Source organism: Cryptotermes secundus, unplaced genomic scaffold (genome assembly GCF_002891405.2).
Source record: "Cryptotermes secundus unplaced genomic scaffold, Csec_1.0 scaffold459, whole genome shotgun sequence".
In the NCBI taxonomy this organism is placed as follows: Eukaryota; Metazoa; Arthropoda; class Insecta; order Blattodea; family Kalotermitidae; genus Cryptotermes; species Cryptotermes secundus.
Genome location: NW_019743154.1, coordinates 300,272 through 324,745, shown reverse-complemented (window position 1 = coordinate 324,745; position 24,474 = coordinate 300,272). Strand labels below are relative to the sequence as shown.

General features: G+C 34.8%; 2 protein-coding genes across 8 annotated transcripts in view; one reads left to right on the top strand and one right to left on the bottom strand.

The window, feature by feature from the left end:
• Nucleotides 1-24,474, bottom strand: part of LOC111873872 (GPI mannosyltransferase 2) — a 74,571-nt gene that overhangs the window by 9,616 nt on the left and 40,481 nt on the right. The window contains exons 1-8 of one of the 7 annotated variants that reach the window (XM_023868920.1): nucleotides 12,215-12,297; nucleotides 12,042-12,123; nucleotides 8,743-8,931; nucleotides 4,846-4,903; nucleotides 4,609-4,749; nucleotides 1,923-2,024; nucleotides 1,313-1,466; nucleotides 757-968 (exon numbers count right to left, since the gene is read on the bottom strand). In XM_023868920.1, coding sequence (XP_023724688.1) covers nucleotides 757-968; nucleotides 1,313-1,466; nucleotides 1,923-2,024; nucleotides 4,609-4,749; nucleotides 4,846-4,903; nucleotides 8,743-8,907 — 832 coding nt within the window. In that variant the 5' untranslated portion in view covers nucleotides 8,908-8,931; nucleotides 12,042-12,123; nucleotides 12,215-12,297. Of the gene's footprint in view, nucleotides 1-756; nucleotides 969-1,312; nucleotides 1,467-1,922; nucleotides 2,025-4,608; nucleotides 4,750-4,845; nucleotides 4,904-8,742; nucleotides 8,932-9,226; nucleotides 12,124-12,214; nucleotides 12,298-12,448; nucleotides 12,513-24,474 lie in introns of those variants that run through there. The other 6 variants (XM_023868914.1, XM_023868918.1, XM_023868915.1 and 3 more) reach the window with 6 other exon arrangements.
• Nucleotides 12,474-24,474, top strand: part of LOC111873871 (dual oxidase 2) — a 48,540-nt gene continuing 36,539 nt past the window's right edge. The window contains exons 1-6 of the mRNA XM_023868912.1: nucleotides 12,474-12,562; nucleotides 13,686-13,890; nucleotides 16,750-16,935; nucleotides 18,465-18,626; nucleotides 22,153-22,337; nucleotides 23,721-23,964. Coding sequence (XP_023724680.1) covers nucleotides 13,686-13,890; nucleotides 16,750-16,935; nucleotides 18,465-18,626; nucleotides 22,153-22,337; nucleotides 23,721-23,964 — 982 coding nt within the window. The 5' untranslated portion in view covers nucleotides 12,474-12,562. The remainder of the gene's footprint in view (nucleotides 12,563-13,685; nucleotides 13,891-16,749; nucleotides 16,936-18,464; nucleotides 18,627-22,152; nucleotides 22,338-23,720; nucleotides 23,965-24,474) is intronic.

Here is a 24,474-nt window from a genome sequence, read left to right as displayed (position 1 = left end):
AGCAACACTGACACTCTCATATCAGTTTATTTTGCCTACTTTCTCTCTTTAATGAAGTATGGAATAATTTTCTGGGGTAATTCAGGTGACAGAAAAAATGTATTTATATTGCAAAAGAAAATTGTTAGAATCATGTTGGGTGTCAAATCCTGTAATTCTTGTAGGGATCTATTTAAGAGACTAGAGATCTTAACTTGTCCATGTGAATATATAGTTTCATTAATAAACTTCATTACAAATAATGAAGAACATTTTTAGACCAATGCAGATGTACGCATTGTTAACACAAGACAAAGCAATATCTTCATAACCCAGCTGCTGACTTCTTATACTTTCAGGAAAGTGTATATTAGGTTGATCAAAATTTTCAATAACCTTCCATCCGATCTGAAAGTCTCATGAATGAAAAAACACAATTTAAAATAGCACTAAAATGATACTTAAACACACAGTCATCCTACTCTGTTGACGAATACCTGTTGTCTAAAAACTGAGTCATCTGTTTAAAGGTTGTGTAAATAGCATAAACTGACAATATTGATGTATATATGTGGATGTATTTTTGAACAGTCTTCTGTATTTTCTTATATGGAAACTTCAGTTGTACTGTACATATATTTTCGTATTTATATGACATATTCCAACTTCGGATCCAGGGAATGCAATGCAATGTAATATAAACTGCCAACTGCAAGAGCAAAAGTTCCCAGAATTAGAAGAGATTAGGATTCCTTCCAAGGTACTTGATTTCATCACCTGATATGAGTGTCAGCCAAAAATGTATTCCATACTTGGTGGTAATACTACCATCTTCAAAAGGTATTATCAGTGGATTTGGATTCCTGATAACTGCCCATAAAAGACATGCTAGTAATTCAAATGCACCTGTCAGGACAGTGAAATATGCTCCACATCGAATTACTAATATAAACAGGATGTTTGCCAGAAGCCAACATGGAAAAGCAGCCCTGGGAAAAAAGAAATTTCACATTAATGAATACATATTCCAGAAACTACAAAATAAATCATAAAACAGCCTTCCTAAGTTAGAGATATGAATAAGTTTAACAACTGTAACAGATTCTTATTCATGATTCCTGTATTGTTCTAAACAAACATAGTTTTGTTTCAGTAAAGTAAGTGGCACCTGCTCTGAGTGTTAAAATCAACTTCTTTCAAAACCTAAAAGAATGTAGCACTGAACTGTCTTCCATTACAGCTAATACATATTTCATCCAGTCATAGTGTCTATTAGCTAAACATGGAGGGTATTAATTCAATTTTTTGGACACAATATTTCTCTACTACTTACCACAATGCAATGTGAGCATACCAGCCTGCTGTACGATAATGACGTCCATATCGAAGACCTTCTCCATCTATAGTGAAATAGTCAACTACCCATAAGATTGGCAAGGGCAGACCACGATTCTGAGCTTGTCTAAAACTTTGCTGCAGTACACCCGCTGTCAATTAAAACCAGTAACTCAGAAATTTAAAATGCTATTATTTAAAATTTCTATGATTTAAATTTAAAGGCAAAATGGATATGAATTATATGACAAAATAAGTAGGGATCATCTGATACTGTCTGACTATGAAAGTGAGTTAAAGCTGGTTCTAACTAATGCACGGGTATGTAAATTAATACATCTGACACATTTTATTATTTCACGCACACCAATTAAGCATTAGGAAGAACAGACAGTATGTTAAAACAGTAGATGGATTATAAACGCATACTAGTCAGTGATAAACAACTTTTACTTCCCCTTGTTAACTAAATTTACAGCCAGAATAAGAATTTGTGGTGTAATTTTGACGAAAACTCCAAGACTTTCATCAAATGACACTAGCCTCACATGCTTTCACTAAAAATTTTATTCTATATGTATGTAATGTTTTAGTCAACACAAACTTACAATATGGCCCAAAGCCAAAACGTCCTTGGTCCCATGTCCACCAGAATCTTTCATTGTAGTCAATTTTTTCCCCTGGCAACTTGCTAATTCTTCTATCTTCTTCTGCAAAATTTAATTCAGAGGATATCAGAGATATCATCCCTACTTCAAAGTGCATTTAAAATCAACTGATCAGCATATTGATGTCCTAATGGAACTAACATTCTGGTTATACTTGAATCAGTCCTATAGTTTCATTCGTCAGTAAAGTTGGAGGAGCAACTCAGCAAGACAGCTCCCAATGCAACATAACGGAAGGTGAGTTTTTGCTTGTATTAAAACCAAGAGCACAGAATTTCATTTTCACAAAATAGAGGCTGCACCATCCAAATCCTTGCATCATGTGGTTTGAGACAAGCAATCTTATGTTACCGACGTACCCAGATTTGAATTCTGCTTGGTGTACAGACATAATGTGCAGTCTTAAATTTGGACAGTTCTTATTGATCCAACACACATAAAGTCGCTGAATTAACTCTTGGGTCAGAGCATTCTAGCATGCATGATCAGTGAATAAAAAAGAAAAAAAAGAGGAAGAATATGGACAGCATGCTGAGGAGGAAGAAGAGGAGAAGGCTAATATGTTTCCATTAAGTTTCTTATTATTGTCCATTTTTTCCGATTATCTTTCATATTACCAAATGTTCTTGTCTTCTATGTTTTTCCCATCACTGACACAAGAGATTCTCTATTAAGTGATCTCTACTACAGAAATATTCATTTTATATAATGGTCATTGATAAATATTAAATGAAACAAACTCAGGAAATCTAAAGTTTACTTTTTTTTTGTTTAACCTTTGAATTTAATAGCTGAACAGAATCAGATTATACTGTATACATTTCCAGAAGTATTGTATTTATGAAAATGACAGGTTATTATAAGATTTTAAATGATATATGCTATTGTAATTCTGTTACTTTTACTTTATCGTCTTCAACTATAACTCCACAATATGTTATATTAAATACTTAACTGCCTACAGACAAGATTTGATTCCTAGCAGAGGCAAAGATTTTCCTCCTACACCTGTGTTCTACTGGCTTTGGGGTGCACTCATCCTGTCCAGTGGGTACCAAGTGTGCTCTCCCTGGGGATAAAAGATGGGATGTGAAGCTATTCATTCACCTCCAGCTAATGCCAGGGCTAAAAGTGTGTGAAGCTTTACATTCACTCACCCATGTCTTCATGGCGTGGTGCCTAAGTACATGGACAGATTTACCTTCATACTACACTATTAAGTGGATCTGAATTGGAGAATAAACTTTCAGTATTCCACTTCTGAACACAGTACCAATAGTGGTACATGCAGCACAAAAAGAGAAATATTATTCTGTGCCCTTCAATACCAGAAATAAAAATGGTTCAAAACATCCCAGCCATATATATACAACGTGAGAAGGATATTTGGAACAAAAAGATCTGCCTTCACATGGTTAATGGGAAACTTTCTTAAAACAACATGACCTAGAAAGCCACAAAATGATCTCAACCTGCAGTTTCCCACGTCACAATAATAGTATAACTTAAAATATCATTACATGTTAAGATATGTAGCGGTTATTTAGAGGTATAATATTGATCATAATGAATTATATTAAATAGGAATTTTAACAGCAATTTCAATTTTACATGTTTTAATTTGCCATTTGTACAATATTTTTATGTCAAGTTACAAATATTTCAAATACACAAAGTGTATTACTAGTTACATGAACTAGGAATTTTAACCTTAATTTCAATTTTAGATGTTATAATTTGTTACCTATTCAATATTATTTTTATGTCAAGTTGCAATTATTTTAAAAAACAAAGTGGATTATGAGNTAAATTACGTTCAATGTCCATAATTTTTGTCACAATTTCACTGCTGCCTCCCCTGGATTCATAAAACAAGTTCACAACCCTAATGGCTTCAAGCGCGTCACTCACAGTAGGGATGGAGACTTCGGAACATTCTTCTCCTCCCTCCTCATCTTCCTCCTCTGTATCCTTCTTCACTTCCGATACAATATCGTCGTCTGTTTGTGCCTCCGTTGTAACAATGTCGTCGTCTATTGTTGCATATGCCTCATAGTCATACTGACCTAGTTCATCACAATTGACTTTACGCAACCATTCTGTTAAAGGTAAATCATCGTCATTATTGGTGTCATCCTCATTCTCAATGCCATTCAATCCCTGAGTTGATAAGATCCCCGCATGCCGGAAGCAGTTCTAAATTGTTTTTGTAGTTTTTGACGTTACATACGAGGTTGATGCATTTGTGCATGTCGTACTAAGCAAGGTATAAAAACAGTTGCTTTATGAGGAATTAGTTCGTACCATTGAATATTTGATGCAATAGACAAGGTGTCGCAGAAACCGATGTTGCTATAACCAAGTTTTACTGTAGATACAATATGAATTCATACTGAATAAATGATGCAACTCATAAACTGACATAAAATATTCATGTATGCCTGAGGATGACCCAGGTAATGGTTGAAACATGTGATGAAATCATTAACAGCAAAATAAAGCAGATGCTGACAAGATAGTATCTATTTTGTCTATTTTCTGAACTCATTGTTGTGTAGACTGTCTCAAAATCATATCCTTTTAGTTTGATAAGTAAAGACACAAGTAATGCTGAGAAATATCTAACCTGTCTGCAACAGTGTTACATTGACTGACCGCAGTCCCAGCTTGACACCCACAGTTGCATGGATTTCCTCTTTTGTTCCTGCTTTGTATGACGTATGTGTGGTAACTTCACCGACTTCCCAGGCTTGCCCAAAGTTACTTGCTATTAACATAGTGAAAGAAACATTTAATCTTAATGTCTGTTATACTGATCTATTGAAAAGACAACAAACCACTAAACAAAAAATATATAACTTACTTATCAATACAACACCAATAATTAGACTCAAAGTCACTCGTATAAAAACAGCAGCTTGCTGTAAATAAATCAGAAAGAAACAAAATTTCAGAACAAGATCAATGATCACTCTTACTTGCTTCATGCAGCCAAGCACATATGCCATATTATGTGGCTCCTTTTCTCTACAGCAAGGTAAATTTTCACATTGAAGACAGATGCAAGAAGTAGAAGTCAATATGTAGATAGATAAGCAAATGCTGATATGGGATTAAGGACTCATTCTTGAATATATAAAACTAAATGTTATGACCGAGAAGTTGGGACCCCTGCTTTGTACTGTGGAAAATCCATTTCTCAGCAGACAGGCCATCTATTCTGAGTCAGTCTTTNATTCTGGCTTCCGCGCGTCTGCTCAGTCTTTCGTGTAGGTGTGTGTTTTTTTTTTTTGGGGGGGGGGGGGTCTCTCAGTTCCTCTAGGCATACATGTGCTAGAACAGTAGTCTCAGAAAGACCACACCTCTTTTCTTCCACACCCTTCCAAATTCATAATTTGTTCATTCTACCATTCTAACCAATGCAGGTGAAATAAACGTATGATGGTAAAAGATTTCAGACTGGAACACATACTGTCAAACCAACGCTCTCATAGATTGGAATTCTCTACTGAATATTGGAAACATATTTTAAAATACCAATTTACTTATATTCCTATAGAATAATCCAAGAACGAAAAAAAGACATCACAGTTTTAACTTCACAAATGTACACGATCTATTTAGAATTAGAAATAATCTATTTTCATGTATCAACAGTTACAACATCTAGAGTGGTTCTTCCTTAAATCAAATGTTATTACATTTCTGCCAGTCTACTCTGTTAAAAACCCACACACAATCCTTACATATGAAAGCCTAAGGCTTACTATTTGTTGCTATGTATGTTAGCGAGGAATTAAAAGAAGAAGCAGAAGATGGCAGCATTAAACAGGAATTAAAGGTATGCTGCAGTCATTATAGCAGTATGCACCTTTGTCAAAACATGTTCATAGCTTACCTCTAGATAGCAGAATTGTGTAGTGCATATTGTTATTCTATCAAGTTTAGTATCTCACAGTCTATGTAGCTGTCTTCCCAGAACATATTCCATAAGAACAAAAACTGTTTCCTCCACATTTTCTTGATGAAATGTAAACGCTAGCATTAAACGTTTGCCTTGTTATGTCCTACAAATTTTGACTGAAACACGTTAAGTTCAGTGAATATATGACATAAACAGAATACTTGATGCAGGCCTTTAAATCAGGTGTTAATGACTCAGTTTTGTATTTCACAATAAGTTTTGATAAGAGGCTCATGTAACAAATGTCATAAAAATCTAATAAAGGCTTTAGGGCTTCAAATTAACTGAAAATACCAAATTATAGCCTTCTTCACATTGTGTCCATATAGAGTGTGAAAACACAGTTACAATCAAGGAACCTCATTCATGGCACCAGAATACATCACAAAATCATAATATATAGATAGACAATAAAGTCTTTGATGTGATATAATTCAAATTATCTAGAAATAAAAGTAGTAAACAAAAATTAAAATTTGATTTGTTTCATTCTGGTCTGTCACGCTAACAATATTACAAATTATAAAACAATTTAATCCGGTGTGACTGTTGAAGCTTTTACTACTTCACTTCTTAGTGCCCTAACATGTTTCAGTCCCTCCAGACCATCATCAGAGGGAACATCAATACTTTTAGAAACCACTATTACATTGGGTGTTTTGATTTTTAAAATACATAAATATACAATATTTGTAAAATACACTTTATACAAAATCCAAATTTCTTACAACTACAGCAACTGTACTTGATGCAATAAAGTTTTTTTAAAAACTTTTTGTTATTTAAGTTAAAATTCTTTAACCAAATAGGTTCGTGTTCCTTGTCCTTTCGTTTTTTTTTTTGGCGCCGAACTTGTGCTGCCTGTCTTTCTTAAGAAGAATGCTACGAACAAACATAGGACAAAAACAAGACTTACCTTCCCAAGAAAGACAGGCGGCACAAATTTGGCCCCGTCAAGAAAAACAAAAGGACAAGGGACACGAACCCATTCGGTTAAAGAATTTTAGCTTAAATAATAATAAGTTTTTAAAAACTTTAATGCATCAAGGACAGTTGCTGTAGTCATAAGAAATTTGGATTTTGTATAAAGTGTATTTTGCAAATATTGTATATTTATGTATTTTAAAAATCAAAACACCCGATGTAATAGTGGTTTCTAAAGTACTGATGTTCCCTCTGATGATGGTCTGTAGGGACCGAAACATGTTAGGGTGCTAAGAAGTGAAGTAGTAAAAGCTTCAACAGTCACACTGGATTGAACTGTTTTATCATTTGTAAAAATTAAAATCATGAAGAAATCAAGAACAGTTTATGCTTTTGGAATACATAATACCATTCAGTTCAAAATCTTTTTCCTTCCCATACAAAATTTATGGAAACCAACCATCACTTTACTTGGTGTTTTATTGGCTATAAAACTCGTTCTTACACTTGAAGAGTGTTTGAGAATGGAGTGCTGAGAATATTTGGACATAAGAAAAAGACATAACAGGATGATTGACAAAACCACACAATAAGGAGCTTCTAATCCCCACAAATATTATTAGGGTGACCAAGTCAAGAAATATAAGGTGGGTAGGGCACATGGCACACATGGGAGATGAGAAACGCATAAGGATTTTGGCTGGTAAACCTGAAGACAAGAAACCGGCTGAGAGATCAAAATACAGACGGAAGGATGACATTAAAATTGCTCTTACTGAAATTTTGTGTAAGAGTGTGGTTTGGTTTCATCTGGATCAGGATAAGGTTCAATGGCATTCCCTTGTGAACATGGTAATGAGCTATGTAGAATTTCACATTCTCACAGAGGTGACCACAGGGAGACCACAGCTACTGGGACATAGTGCTATGTAGTCCAGTGAAAGTCAACCGACATTTCGAAGGAATATGTTGCCTCTTTCTTCAGAATTGAAGAATAAGCAAAGCAAGCTCTGCTTGCTGCTGCTCCATGTTGGTTTCTTGCTTGGCTTACTCTTCAACCCTGAAGATGGAGGCAACACAGTCCTCCTAAATGTTAGTTGGCTTTCACTGGCCACACAGTGTTATACCCCAGAAGATAGACCTCTTCATGATGATGAACCTCTGTTTCCATATAAGAGGGTTCTTGACAGGCTGAGTAGCTGATATTTTCAAGGATTTAGCAGTCAAGACAATATTCTCATAAAAAGGTTACATCCACGAACATACAACTGACCAATCTTCATTTTGTACATATTGTGGGAGAGGAACAAGGTTAGCTCAAATAATAATCAGGCTGACCTATATTCAGGAAGTGCTTAGATCAAATCCTGATTGTGGTATTTTGTGATTTTCTTCAGCAGTATGCATTCAAGGCATTGTGCTTAATTATATAATTATGTGCAAGTGACAACTTTACCTTTACCTACCAGGTGAATACCTAGAAAAAGAGCATGATCACAGTCTCTCTCAGTTCGTTGCACATAGTCATTTTCTCATATCATTTAATGCTAAATAATATCTGCAGTTAATACAGAACTATTAAATTACCAATAAATAATATCTGTGATATTTGCGAATTCAATCCTGGAGCCTGCAAAATCTGAATGACTTTTCATTCATATACCTTAAAAACATGAACTACTACTTTTGTTTCACTTGTTACAAACACTTATTTCAGCATCCCTTGCCATCTTCTAGTTACAAAAGATTTTGATAAACTGCACTAAAAAATTTCATAGTTGCAATACAAGGTAATTGATATTATCTTGAAGTTTGACTTAAAAGAGACATTATGGATTTTTAAGTATAACCAATGTACTTTTGACAACTCACATATTTTCCCCTGAAGCCTGGAATTATAATGTAAAAACACAGCATCAGCATCAAAAAAGCCAAGATGAATCCTGCTTCAAGAACATCTGCAGTAACTGCAGTTTTATTTGAAGGAAACTGTGTAGGAAAGCCCTCTTTACGGGCAAAATCAAAGAAGCCATTCATGATGATGTTGAATGTGTAGTCTACCTGCAGAGTAGCCATAATTGATATATAAATAAAAACACTGCTTCAGTATATTAATTTCAATATTACAAAAATATTCAGAGATATTGGGTTTTCGGACTTTATCCATCGTCCTGGTTTTAAGATAACCAAGAAAAACACAATGTTTCGGAAACTGGACCAGTGATTGAGGCTAGCTCTTTCTAAGGAACCCAACAGAATAGGTGTTTTCCCTCACCTGACGATGGAAACAGATCCAGTTTCCAAAACGTATTTTTTTCTTAGTTATCTTAAAACCAGGATGATGGATAAAGTCCGAAAACCTAATATCTCTGTGTGTTATACACCATCATCAGAATCCTATAGTAACTACTTACAAAAATATTGTTACATATCTGTAATTTGGTTTTAACCTGTTAGTATGAAGTAATGCGAAGATGAAGAGGAGAGATGGCTCTGAGAGGGCAAATGCAAAGCAAAGGATGGGATGTTAGAGAATCAGTGGTGATTCAGACACTACAGCATGAACCTCAAATCTCACATACAATCATTTTTACTAAATCATCACACAATAACAACAGTTATACATTGAGGACAATGCCTAAAATGTATGAACACCACATATATTCTTGCAATGCATGATTAATGTAATGAATGTAACAGAATATACAATGATTATAAATTAAATCTGTATAAATAAATATGAACTGTACAGTGTATTTTGTAATTATATAAAATTATATTTCTTGGCTACAAACATGTGGAAAAATAAAACTGATGAATTAATTCAATCACATAAAATAAAGAATGTTTCATTATGAACTATAAAAACATATCATTAATGACCAGTAATAAATTGCATAAATTATTTATGATTTTTCAAACAAAACACAGTTTCTTAATTGTAATATTAAGATCCATAATTCACTCTACAAATAATCGCCTTCACATATAAGCAGGCAATTTCTAAAGTACACCATTTCTGTTGTATTATATACCAGTTAATCCTGGCTTCTTAAGACTGAATGAGACACTGCAAAGTATACTGAACCACAACAAATATACACTCACCTATGAAAATGTCATGAATGTCGGATTATTCTCAAAACAAGAACTGAGTTCAGTGTAACTTCTCTCCCCCTTCCCAATTCACTGGTGATAATGATAAGAGTAAACTTCCAGGAAGGATGTGGAAAGGGGAGTGGGGAACACACTATCTGTATGAACACGCACGAATCTAAACTAATAAAGAATATGACATTCCTCGAAAGAAAAGTGTAAATACCTTAATACTAAATATTGACCCAAGATGAGGAAAACACAGTTAGTATTTCTGCTTATTTGTTCTCATGATATCAAAAGCTACACTCTGATAATCAACTATGGACATATACAAATTGTTTTAAAAGTCAGTGTAATACATTAAAAATAAAAAATCTTTGCAATCATGTCCAAGGAAAAAAGTTGCTGAACAAGGCAGCCCCAAAGATAATATATGAAAGATAATAATACTGAATTAATTTGGCTTCTCGACTTGGAGCTGGATCAGTTAAAATGAACACTTTCCATCTACTCTGAAGATTTTCTAAAGAATCAACTCCCTCTTCAAATGCATTTCCTTGTTTGTGAGATGATATTCTGCAAAGACGACTAGCAAAGTGTACAGTATTTCTGCCAGCAACATTTTCTTCCTCCTCCTCCTCTATAAATACTGGCATTTTAATGAAATGATATGCTGTAAACCAATACAAGACTGGGCTTGCAGATGTAATTATTCGGGTTGTTACCTGAACATGAACACATAAAATACAGAATACAGTAAGAAATACCACGTGAACCACATACACAAACATCTGTGGTGCAAATTTTATTTTATTTTGCTTCATTTTAACTTTGAATTTTTCTTTTACTTTCGGATCGGTATAAAATTCATCTTCCCACAGCCCAAATGTATAACACAGGTGGGGATGCTGTTTTATGAATCTGTATGCATGAGTCAGTATTATCAAAATTATTGGCATGGCCAAGAGAAAATTTGGAATCTGTTTCCAGTGGTAATATCTGAGAAATCCCACATTCCAATAATGATCCTGAACATAAGAGTATGCAAGTGGAACACTGCTGTTACACCAATTATCTTTGTGATCTACTAGGTGCTTCCATGAAGTAGTTCCAGGAAGTCTCAAGCCATTGGTTTCTGCATAAGAAACAATGAAATCCGGTAGATTATGCTCACGAACAATGCAGAACTTGTAGTACCCATACCCTTGGAACATCAAAAATGGAGTGATTGAAACAATAATTTCACCAACAAAAGAAATAAGAAAAATAACTGGAGTAGTCAACAACAATGGTACTAATAAGACTGAGTCCAGGCGTCTGGCTTTTGTCACAATGTCGGGCATTACAAACTTAAAAAAATGTTTCATTTTCTCATGAACAATGAATCCAAGGTTTAGGATACCATTTGACCTTTGTACTGCTCCCAGTCCAAAGGGAAGACCACATCCCACAGAGAAATTTTTTGCACTTCCACTACCACACATCAGCATACCATAGAATGTTAGACAAGAAAAGAGAGTTTCTGAATATGGAGCTACAAAAAAAATGCTTGCAGGATTTACACAGAATAGTACAGCTGCTTTGTAAGCTAACTGCTCATGCTTAAGAACTTGTAAGCTCAGTCTGTATAAAACTGAAGCAGACAGTACAAAAGTTATAAAATTAACAACCACCGAGCTCAATATAAAAACAAAATAATGACTTATGAATCCTCCAAGTATATAATACAAACATCCAGCCAATAATCTTATACTCAATGGGTACAGGGGGAAGAAAGCAAGACAATTCTCATATGTATAACCATACAGTGCTATGTGAATGAAATACTGAGCATCCCAATTCACTAGACCCCCAAACAAATATTTCACAAAGACATCAAGTGATGATCGTTCTACATCATTGGGATCTCGAGGACTTCGGAATGCATCAGCATCATGATCAGGGATTATGAAATTGAAAACAGCTGACAAGAAAAGGATAAAGAACCGTGAGATTACAGCAAACCAGACAACTTTCTTGTGTGGTGTTAACATCACTGTATTATTAGACTTAATCTCTGAACTCTGACTCACATACAAAGGAGTTGGGTGTAACCACTCATGTGAATAGCTATTATCACTGTCTCTCTTGCTCCTGGTACTGCAAATACTTAAACTGTAATAAAAATACAAAAGAGTAAATGATAATGCAGTAATAAAGATATGATAAATGTAGTTTGTACAGAGTACTGAAGGAGCTTACTCACAGACTGTTACACAACACAGGATGAACAAATAAGGTGGGGGGAAGAAAAGGAGAAACAGGATGTAGACTGTAAAAGATATGACAACAGTATGATACAGGCTTGGTTCGATATAGTGATTGGTCAGGAAGAGGCAATGAAAACCATATCCTTCCTTGTTGACTTCATAGGAATACTTTTACTCAGAGCACAATGGCACACAGAACACAGGGTCCATTGCAGCAATTACGCACGTACTGCTCCCATCTCACCAAAGCTAATAAACTTGGTTCCTATTGATTTCAATGTAGCTGCAGTGTCAGAAGACTTCCAACTATCTGCTCAGTTTTCTTCTCATGCTTGCCAATCAGTGTAAGTATAGCATCTTCTTTCAAAAACATCTGAAAACAAATACCACACAATTACCAAACTGCATAACTATTTTGGTGAATTGTCTTGGAATTAAAATATATTTCATTTTAATTCAAGTGTGTATAGCACAAAATAAGTAACATACATGCTTCTTCAAGTGTAATAAACAAAATGTTTAATAAAATTAATTTTAATTTATGAACAATTAAGAGTAAGATTTGAGATTTTCACAGTGGCAAAATTATAGTTTATTCTTCTGGGTAATTAAAAAGTGTGACCTCACAGACAGTAATCAACATTTTGGTAGAACCTGCTGCCTCCATCTTCAGGGTAGAAAACTACGAGACTACAGTATGTCATAACCCCTCCCCAAGTTTAAATTTAAGATTAAAACTATGTGAGGCCATGTGATGGACAAGTACAGTTTTATTCGTGACTGAGGAAGCAATTCTTTCACTGTGCACTTAAAAATAAGAGGGCTTTCTTCTTCAGGACAAAGTGGCGTGCTGTGTTGTTTTCACACCACGCCATGAACAAACACAGGACGATACCAAGAATCTCCTTCTCAAGATAGACAGGCAGCACAAGTTCAGCCCCCACCAAGAAAGACAATAAGAGAAGGGATATGAACCTACTTGGTTTATAAATTTTAACTTAAACAACAAATTTTTAAAAACTTTAATATACCAGGAAAGCTGCTGTGGTTGTGGAAAAGTTGGATTTTGTGTATATTGTGCATTGCAGGCATTGTGTGTGTATGTATTTTAGCACTCAGAACACCCATTGTGATAGTAGTTTCCAAAAAAGTATCGATGTTCCCTCTGATGATGGTCCATAAGGACCGAAACATGTAAGGGTGCTAAGTTTTCAAGTAGTAAAAACTTTAATAGTCACACTGGATGGAGTTGTTTTGTCTTTGCAAGTGACATATAGTTTGGCACAGGTTAGATTCAATATACATTACAACATTTTGGATTTGCTACTCTCTTATTTGGCTTCTGATGAAGAGATTAAAGTATGGGCAAAAACCTTTCAAAGACTTTCTCAGGGGAAGATTTTAAATTCATTAAATGAAATTTAAGTACTTACACATATTTCAAAGTACACCATAAAATGTTCACAGATGGCACTGAAAAGAAATTTAATGGGCCAGCTGCTCCTACATGTAACTATGGGGTTTGCCCTTCTTTATACAAAGGACCTAGAAGTAAAAGCACAATCTGAGCTTCCCACACCTTCACAACAGCCTCCTTCCTCGGACATGACTACAGCCAGTACAATGACAACACCGTCACCACCAACAACACAGTCACCACAACCATCTTTTGGTAAGTTCATCTCATTTAGTAGCATTTGTCACAGTGATATTACACTAAAAGTAAGGACAACTGTTTCATTTGAATTTCCATATTCATAGTGCAACATTCATATTGATATCAGATCATTTTGTTGAAGTTTCATAAAAATTATCCAACCTCAGTCATTACTTTCTCCATATTTATATATATTTTGATGTTTTCACAAGATCTGTACTTAGTGTATAGACACTTTTGGATGATTTGTGTACATCACCCGATGATGACTATTAACAGCCAAAATGTTATGCATAGTCAGAGCTACAATACAAGAAGGTTTTTAACATAAGTCTGTGTGATACTTACTCCTAAAATTTAAAAATTATTTAATTTGGAAATTTCAAATGGAATAATGGAAATGACAGTTATAGGTATTTTTTCAATAAAATCAAAACTATTATTAGATAATCAGACAAACAAACAAATACAAAAACATACACTTTACTTGCAGTTTTCTGAGTTGTTTCACAGTCTCTAAATGCACTGTTTCCATGAATATTTACATATTTACAAAAGCAATTTTTTCATTTATTGAAAATACTGTGCTGGCATGCAAATATACACTTGTTCTCATATTTTACCAAATTAATTCTATGTTTGTATTTCTTCTTAAATAAATCAACAACTTTATAAAATCTGTAGTACATTTTCTTTTTTCTAACGCATTCCATATCATTTGCTTTGTCTCTTAAAAATATTCTCCTTTTATTCAGTAAAGTCTGATTGCTTTCCAGTATCAGGTTAAAATCTGTAATACATCTGTAAGTAAAGTAAAAGTGAAAGTATCACTGTAACAGGCCATGGAGGACCATAGGGTTGTGAGATGATGAGGCTCCCACATGTTCTAGACAATCAGCCCATAGATGGCAGCAAGGCTGTCAGCCTTACTAGCCAGCCGCCCTTTACCCCCCAAGAATATTCCAAGAATATTCCTGGTACTCATTTCTGTTAGAGGCTGAGTCAACCCCAGGGCCATAGTGTGGCTGGAAAGATTAGGTCAATTGAAAAAAATTCAATGACCTCATCAGGACTTGAACCTGTGACCTACCAGCTTGTAGCATAGTGCCTCAACCAACTGCACTACATTTGCAGCTTCAGAAAATTTAAGGCAAACACTTCAATAGTAAAGGTGGTTGCAGGAGTCTCTGAAAGAATATAAGATGTCAAAGTCTAGAATTTAACAAATAAAAAATAAACGAAATGAACTGATGTGACCAATGTCAGATATGGATCTAGGAGAGCTTCCATATTACAAAAAGAAAATTAATAAATAAATAAAAGGAGGGTATCCAACTATAACTAATGATTTGGAAACAAAGGAAACAAATCAGAGATCTGTATAGAGGTATAAATAAATTTAAGAGGTAACAATGCAGAATTAACACACTAAAGTCTGAGAATGGTTATTGCAAATTTCCACAGTATCTTAATAGGTGTAAAAATTACTCTGACCAACAGATTAATGTACAGTATATGAGGTTAATGACATGATGGGTTGTAATGCTCACTGCTATCACTGTTACCTGAAATTTCTACTGAAAAATTCACAAGGCACTGATCAGACCCAGAAGAACCGATTCATGGAGGAGGTAAAATATTATATTCACAGATAAAGTTACTCATTCTATTCTAAACACAAAATAATTGCCATAGCAGCAGAAGCAATTTATGATTGATCTTACTTACAAAGATGGTGCTAAAACTAAATGTAGAAATTACTGATGAATATTACAATTGTTGACATCATTAACAATTTTACATAACTTTCTTCTGAAAAAATGAGTTACGCGTGTAAATGATAAAAGCAAACTAAATCCATTTCCATGTATTTTATCTTCCCTGTTTAAAAACCCAGAGACTAAATACAAAAGTNGGTGTGAAGCTTGGTCTCACACTGTAAGGAAGATCCTGATTTCAGCTTGATTCTGTCTACCGCTATTCCACCACAGTCCACTACACTGTCCTATTCCTGCAGCTTGCACTGAACCAACTTGTGAATCACAGCACTTCTGGCTTTATGACTAGCTCTCCACACCAGCTGCACAGGTCTTCTCAACTGGGCAGTCTCAATCAGAATGATCATACTAGGCTTTCAGCACTGTGTGATATCTGCAATCATTCTAGAAGCCTATCATGGGTTCTCATCAAACTTTGAACTTAGAGGCATGTGTATACACTCCAAACCTCAGTGCTTACATGACTATATTAAAATGAACATTACAGAACTGAGGTGGATAAGTGTGGACTGTGTTCAACTGGTGAATGATAGGGTTTACATGAAGGGCTTAGTGTATGTAAGTAATCAACCTCTGGGTTACATATGAGCAGGGACTGTCCACAAGTTAGATGCTTTGGTAATTATTTTCAGTTTTTAGCCTGATATGCCCATTTTCATTTAGTTGGTTAGGAACATGTAATCACTGCAATCTAACTTGATTTTTTTATTTTATTAACATATATATCCTTCCAGAGAGTATTCTGTGAAGGTTTACATATCCTATACCAATAAGTCTAAGTTCTGCACTTATTCTGATGAATAATACAAAATGTCAGAAGTATTCAGATTTAATCTACTTTGATAATTTCTTTCTGTATATATTGAGTAAACTCAGTACCATAATTTCTTTTACATACCAAATTCCATCATTATTTCCTTATACATTTTGGAACATCCGCATTAAAATCTTATCTAAAATTTGATGGTCACAGCAACATTTTCTGTATCTAAATGCAGATACCGAAAATGACTGATTAAGAACAGCTCTCCTAGTCTCTCTACAACTATGGTTTAAATTCCTGGTCTACACTTCATGCCTTATAATGCCCATACAGATAAACCCACAAAGATGCAATGGGCAAAAGCTGGCAATAAGATCAAATTACTTGAATGGCTAATTGAAGGGTGCTGGAGTGAAAACAATCAGCCATGTCCAGAAGCTAAGGAGCCTGAAGAAGTTGAGTATGAAGGCTATGATGGATTTTACAACAACCTTGCACGGCCTGACTTAGGAGCTGTAGGTATGTAAGCTGCTGCTGCTGCTGTTATATTTGTTGTTGCTGTTGTTGTTCTGATGAAACTTTACTATACACACATTTCTAGTTTTTCAACATGACATTTCATAAATAAAGCCATATTTCGTTTTGAATAGTCAGATGTGAATGATTCTCATTAAAACTAAGAAGGAAAGAAAGCTAAATTGATAAACTGCAAGCCACCCACATACTGTGACAGTACTTAACAGGATAAAAGAATATGGTCTCAGAAACAAGCCATACTACATGATTATATCCAGACAGAAAGACAATACTTATTTCTTAGGTAAGTTTAAAACTTCATGCAACCTCTTGTCCATCTATCATCAACATGCAAAGCCTATGCTACATGACCAACTTTAATGAAACCTGATATGATAGATCTAGAACACAACTTGTTGAGCCATTTGGATTCAGGCTTCATTTTATCATTTTAAGCCCCTAAAGAACTTTCATGTTCACCTTCTGAGCCATTTGGCAAACTTTACTATATGACTATTACCATGTGTATAAAAATTGATACATACCAATTTATTTAGCAAGATCAACAATTACACAGTGCTGAATTTCCTTCCCCCCAGTTAAAAATTTTAGTACATTATTACATCAATTCCTAGCATATACCTCATAAATGTTATTCACCATTTTGCAGTACTTGGTAAACTTAACTGAAAATGGTTCATAATTCAATAAGGTAGTAATTCAATTACAAAGTTTACTATTTAATACATACAACCTTATGACAAATGGAACAGCTTAAATTTGTACTGGCTGAACCAAACAATTTATTACTACATGTATTACACCAGTACAGGTTGTGTTGATGGTTATCTCAATACCCAGTTAATATTTTAATCTGTTTTAAGATCAATATTACTTAAAAGTCTAAATACATTTATATGCATACCTTGCTAAGCATTAACCAAGACAAAAGTCTTACATAAAAATTATAGACATCCATAAACACATGCTATATCTTATATAATATTTGCATAAACCTTATTTATTTGGAGAAAATCAATAATACAGAAACATAAACCATTAAGTTTTGTCTCACTACAATCACCTTGTCTTGTAGCTGTTGCCTATTCCATTTACAACACATTATATACAAAACTGTATATTGTCTAAAACATGAGGGTATATAACACCTTAAGAAGGCAACCTTATGGAAATTTCCTCTAATTCTCTGGTATAGTAATTCTGGTTTCCAGTGGATGTCAAAAATAAGATATACTGACTTTATAATGATGATGCAATGATCTATGCCATTATCTGATGATGAAGATAATGATGCACTCTCAAAAATATTTTAGACATTTTAGTAAAGACATGTAAGCAAAACACTTCTAATGTCATCTTAGACATATAATCAAACATTTCTAGTATATATTTCATGAATGAAATAGTTCATTATGATGAGTGAATAAGATATGAAATATGTTACCACACGATCTCAAATTTAAAAGGCACAAGGTGAGCATTTATGCGAAAAGTAGCAATGGTATTTGCAGATACTCCTCTACTACGGCGCTGGCCAGCAGCATACAAGGATGGTGTGTATGAACCTTCAGGCCATGACCGACCTAACCCACTGGATCTCAGTGAACAGCTACTGAAAGGTGAAATTGGTACCATGTCAAAAACTGGAAAAACTGCATTACTTGTATTCTTTGGTAAGGTTTCACCAAATCTAACTCACTTTAAGTAAAATACGCTAACAAGAGTGTCCGAAGTACTGAAACCCAATAAAATGGGTGCACTTCAGTCAGCTAAAAAGTTCTAATGTTGGAAAACGTTTAAAATAATAAAGGTGTACTTTATCTGAATAATCATATTATTCTGAGCTTCTGTGCAATATGATTTTTTTTTTGCATGAAGTGCATAAAAAGAATGCATCCATCTATCAACATGTTTCTTCTCCAAAATTGCTTAAAGAATTTTGATAAAATTTGGAATTGGTGGTTGTGTGGGTCTACACTAAACATCAGACAAATATGAGCTTCAGTTTGTAAGGTTCCTACATAACTTTTGCATTAACATTTTACATTCTCCTGCATTAAGATTCACAACTTATATTTCAAAGGTTTTTTGTATGGCATATACAAGGGGAAAACAATATAAACAGGAGTTAGGCAACTGCTCATGTCCTGTTATGGACAGATAAAAAACAGGATTTTATTTAATGAATTTGAAGGAGATGCCGCGCACATGCTTGTACACACAAAACCTAAATACGTTGGCCACAACACTGCAAGTAAACAACAATCTCAAAAGCAGGGCAATGTCAGACCAACCAAGCACTTCTTTCGTATCAGATTCCTTCTGTACAGTATTCACATGCTATCTTATCTTAGACAAACATTTGAACTATATAAGAGGAACTTACAATTCAGTATCAATACTGAACAAGAGCAATGCTGATACTTCTGTGTAGTTTTTGCATTTAATCTCAGGTACACATGCTGACACCTCCCTTACCAATTTAAGCAAAATTATTTACCCAAGGAAGGCTTTTGATAAGGAAAAATTGTGTATTATGTGTGGGAATGCTTAGAGTATGTTTAATCTACATTTGCAATATATACATAAGAAGGAAGTTCCAGCCGATGGCTGACAAAAAATTATGCACCTAATCATGAAGACAAATTGGAGAGTGGATGTCAAGCTCCATACATTCTTAATATTGGCACTTCATGGAAGTTAGTGGTCAGGTTCATGCCTCAACCACTTCACCTTCAGCGAAACCCACTGCAGAAGAAGCAGAGTGGGCCCAGAGAGTGAGTGAGTGAGTGAGTGAGTGAGTGAGTGTGTGTGTGTGTGTGTGATGGGGGGGGGGGAAGAAAAATCTCTTACCCCGGCTAAGAATCGAACCATGATTCCTTAACCATCCAGCTTAGTAGCTACACTGATTGTGTTACCCTGGCTCCTGATGGCTGACGGTTCAGTATTTTATATCTTCTAAACAAAGCAATAATTGAAAATTAAAGAGTTTTCAGTGTAGTAAAAATGGTAAATAATACCAATTAAAGTTGTGAAATTTCACTTCACTGGAGGCTTCTGTTTCTGTTTTTCAGGTGTATAAATTTGAAATACTGTAGCAAATGAGTAATTCTCATTTTGCATGTGTACTGACACCAAATATGGTTAATTGGTTATGTCCCGCTTCACTTTTAAGTGTCTCGTTTTAGCTGATGTTTTAGGCACAATGTTCTTTCACCTATGTCAATGCTTAATGAATACAATGAAGAGTTAATAGAAGACAAAATCTTTGGTTTACAAATTGATAAACGTTGAAATTTGAAAAATGATACTGATCTACTGGTTCCTAAGTTAAATGGAGCATGTTACACCATCAGCAAGTCTGATACTTTAAAATCAATTTATCTTGCCTATTTACACTCTATAATGAAGCATGGAATTACTTTCTGGTGTAATTTATTTAAAAGAGAGAAAAAAAAAGACATTTACTTTACAGAAGAAGCCTGCTACAGTCATGGCTGGTGTCAAACATATAAATTCATGTAGAAGTCTATTTAAGAGATTTAGAGATCTCATCTCTTCTGTGTGAATACATATTTTCATTGCTGAACTTATCCAGCCATAAAGTGTTAACACAAGGACTAAGTACCATCTTCACAGACCAGCTGTCACTCTCTCACGTTTTCATCTATAATTTTGTCTTAAAAAGTCTTATGAATGGAAAGGGACAATTTAAAGTAGCACTAGAACAATAAATAAATACCTTCTCTTTCCATTCTGATGATGAATTCCTACTGTAAAAAGATGACTCATAATTTTTGTCCTTTTCATAAACAGTGCAAGTGAACAGTACTGATGTACTTCCATGGATCCATCTACAACATGTGAATACCTTATGTGAACCCTCTGTGTATTTTTATGTGGAATCCAGAATAGGTTCAATTGCATGGTACATATGTGTTTTGTGCTTTTATGACATATACCACATCCTATTGTACAACACTGCACATGATGGCCAATAGTGAGATTTTTTGACATCCTTATTTGATATTTTAAGATGCAGTTTCTGGCAGTACTAATCACATCATGCCTGATATAGCTCTTCTGTAAATAACAATTTCTGCTCACACTACCTATTTAAATTTCATGGACTTTTTGCAATAGCAATGACAATCCAACGAGGATTGTAAACATACAAGGAAGAGCTATGCTGGATACAACTCTCCTGCCTCCAGCAGAAGAATAAAATGCTGCTTAATGCTGTATAAAGGTTCAGATTTAAAATTCTTGTACTGTCAGTGAGCTCTGGGATTGAATGTAACATTACACCTCAAAAGAAAGATGAATGAGATGCAAAAATGACAAAAGCATTCACTGCAGGCAGAATTTCAATATTAAACAATGATATATGAAGCTAATGATCACATTCGATTTTTATACAAATTAAAACAAGAAGTCCCTGGAAGAATTTCAAGAGGAATTAACATTTTACATGATTAGCAATAGTACATGGATCACAATTAATATATAAAGCACCTGCTTATGATCACTAAGTCTACTCTGATGCCTAATGTCCTTCAAATGTTTTAATCTATATGTTGAGGCTATGAAGAAATTAATGACTACACTGTTCAGTGACCATTTTTGTACACAATATAGTCATATTTGGAACAGGAAAAATTTTGTCACTACAATGCAGATTTACCATAACCATATTTGTAACTGTTGACACGCAAACAATATTTAAAATGAAATTTGCAATTATTCTTATGATCTATCCCCACACCTAGTTTCATTGGTTCACAAGTTATTTACTTGCATGAAACAAACAGAAAAGTACAGAACTTACACAGCTGTGACACTGTTTTACATTCTTCATAAAAAGAACATGTTGAACATTTTCCCCAAGATCTGTTACCATACAAAATTTTAAAACTTTTCATTGTGGTGACAGTGTTACTCTGACCTCAGAAGTTCAAATGGGACATCGTGCTGGTATTATTAAAGATGAGAAATTAAAGTACAATGAAAATCCATTTACTGGTTCAGAAGTGTGGAGAAATGGGGTGGGGGCACAGGGGACAGAAACATGATATCTTTGTAAAATAAATTAAGGTAATGGCTTTTATATGAAACAGGCATGAATTATATTTAACAGTTCAAAAGAGAACATGTCACAATACCAACATTAATCTGTTCATAACCTCTGTTTTCATGAAGGTCAACAAGTAGTTGAGGAGATCTTAGATGCACAAAGACCTGCATGTCCTCCAGAATACTTCAACATCAAGATACCAGAAAGTCATCCATACTTCAGAAATAAACCACATCATTCTGAAATGCCACTGCTGAGAACACGCTATGATATGCGCACTGGGTTTTCACCAGGCAATCCTCGTCAACAGGTATAGAGAATGCTTCTCAGTAACACATTTTCTTTCTTAGTTTCGTGGCCAGACAAAATATGAGAGTAATTCTGAATCGTAGTTCAAATACCTGGGATAGCAAAATATTAAACTCAAATCTGGTAGCAAGTTCTATAACATATTTGCAATTTAATGCTTATTCAAATTCGATCAAGTACTAATAAAAATCTCATGAGTCATAATCAAGCATCACAGTATATTTCAACTTTTCCTGTGTTACTGTTCATGTCATGTGGGCAGTTCAGTTAAAAGGCAGCCTGTGAAGAGAAGGCTAGGAGAGTGGTGTGAAATGACCTCCAGCCTGGGACTGAGTTAGAGTTGTCAGTAGACAACCAAGAACCAAGAAAATGAATCAGGAATGCTAATTACTCTACCATGAGTTTGCCTCTAAAAAGTCTTCTGTTTATAAAACAGAATTGTATCATGTAGTACCATAGCTATGGAACTACTGCAAGAAGGAACATGTGCTGCTTGGTAATGGCTGGTAAACACATTCCTGTGGAAATGACATACAGTGTGTCACTAGGCAAACACCCAGGACAACAACAGAAGGATTGTTGGAGGCGGTGCTTTCTGTTAGATCTGGCCTGAGGCTACATAGTGAGGACCCCAGGCTGGCAGTGCAGTTCAGTTAAAAGGCAGCCTGTGAAGAGAAGGCTAGGAGGGTGGTGTGAAATGACCTTCAGTCTGGGACCAAGTTAGAGTTGTCAGTAGACAAGAGTTCTGCATGGGCAGCTGTGACAAGAGGACCTGGACATGTGAAGCTGAAGAATCTCCACTTAACACACTAGTTTGCGTGTCAGCAGGGCTGTAATTACTTGTAGTTCCAAGTGGTGTATCAAGTGGTCAATAAATCCATTCACCAATCCAGACCCTGACTGTAGCCACACACTCCATAAACGTGACAGTATTGTGGCCATGAATTTGGAAGTGAAGCTTTTTCACATTTCATTTTACTATCAGGATTACAAACTTTGTTGGAAGATTTACATTTATTTTTCTGCTTGATGGCGATAACTGATGATAACTGACAGATACACCTATAAATTTTGTATAAAACATTTTTTGTGAGTTAAAAATTTGAAAGCTGTGCATGTTGATGCTACTTAATTTCCACACCAGTAGATTACTAAGTTATAGTAATTCAGACACTTGTTTAAATCACGTTTTATAAAAAAGGTGAGCGGTTTTAGGTATCAGGATTACATTCATGAAGACACTTAGAGCAAATTACATTTTGGAAAGTGTATTACCATTCAATTTAGAACCTTCCTGGTCTGCTATGAAAAAATGTAAAGATTAATACATATAAAAATACAATTTCATCTGTTGTTTTGTTCATGGTCAACAATTTCCTCACAGCTGAATGAGATTACACCATGGCTTGATGGTGGTCTTATCTATGGAACAACCAAAGCCTGGTCTGATCACCTACGGATGTATGAAAATGGAACAATGGCTCCCCATGGTCTGCTGGCAGCTTCAAATGGTGGATTGTTTCCAGACTACAACAAAGTGAGACTTCCCATGGCCAACCCACCACCTCCATTCTATCACGGGGAGTTTATAAGGAAGCATGAAACCTTTAAGGTTGATAGATTTTTCAGTAAGTAATGTAATTCATTGTTCAGTACAAAAAGGCACTGACTAGAACATAATTGAAAAACGTATATACAAGTTTAACTTCATTCATTCTGGTCCATCACACTATTTAAATATAAAGTAAAAATTCTATAAGTATTATGGAATGATCTAATAACACCATCCAGTGTGACTCAAATGTATATTTACATGAATGCCTTTACATGTTTCGGTCAAGTTATGACCATATTGAGAAGGCACAACATGTTGAGGAAACTACGATCACATTGATCATAGTACATCAAAATGAATCAAAGATTTACATGAATATTTCAATTAAGAAAAAATATGGTCGAGTTAAAAATTATTAAAATTCTTAATATTTGAAATCTTAAACCACTAAGATTCATGTCTTCATGCCTCTTCTATCAATGGGAGACTCGGGTGATACTGCCATCCTTTGAGGTCTGGGCAGTGTTGTTTTCCTCTTTTTAAATAGTTGGTTAAGAATCTGTGTTGTTGAGCTGCTTCTCCT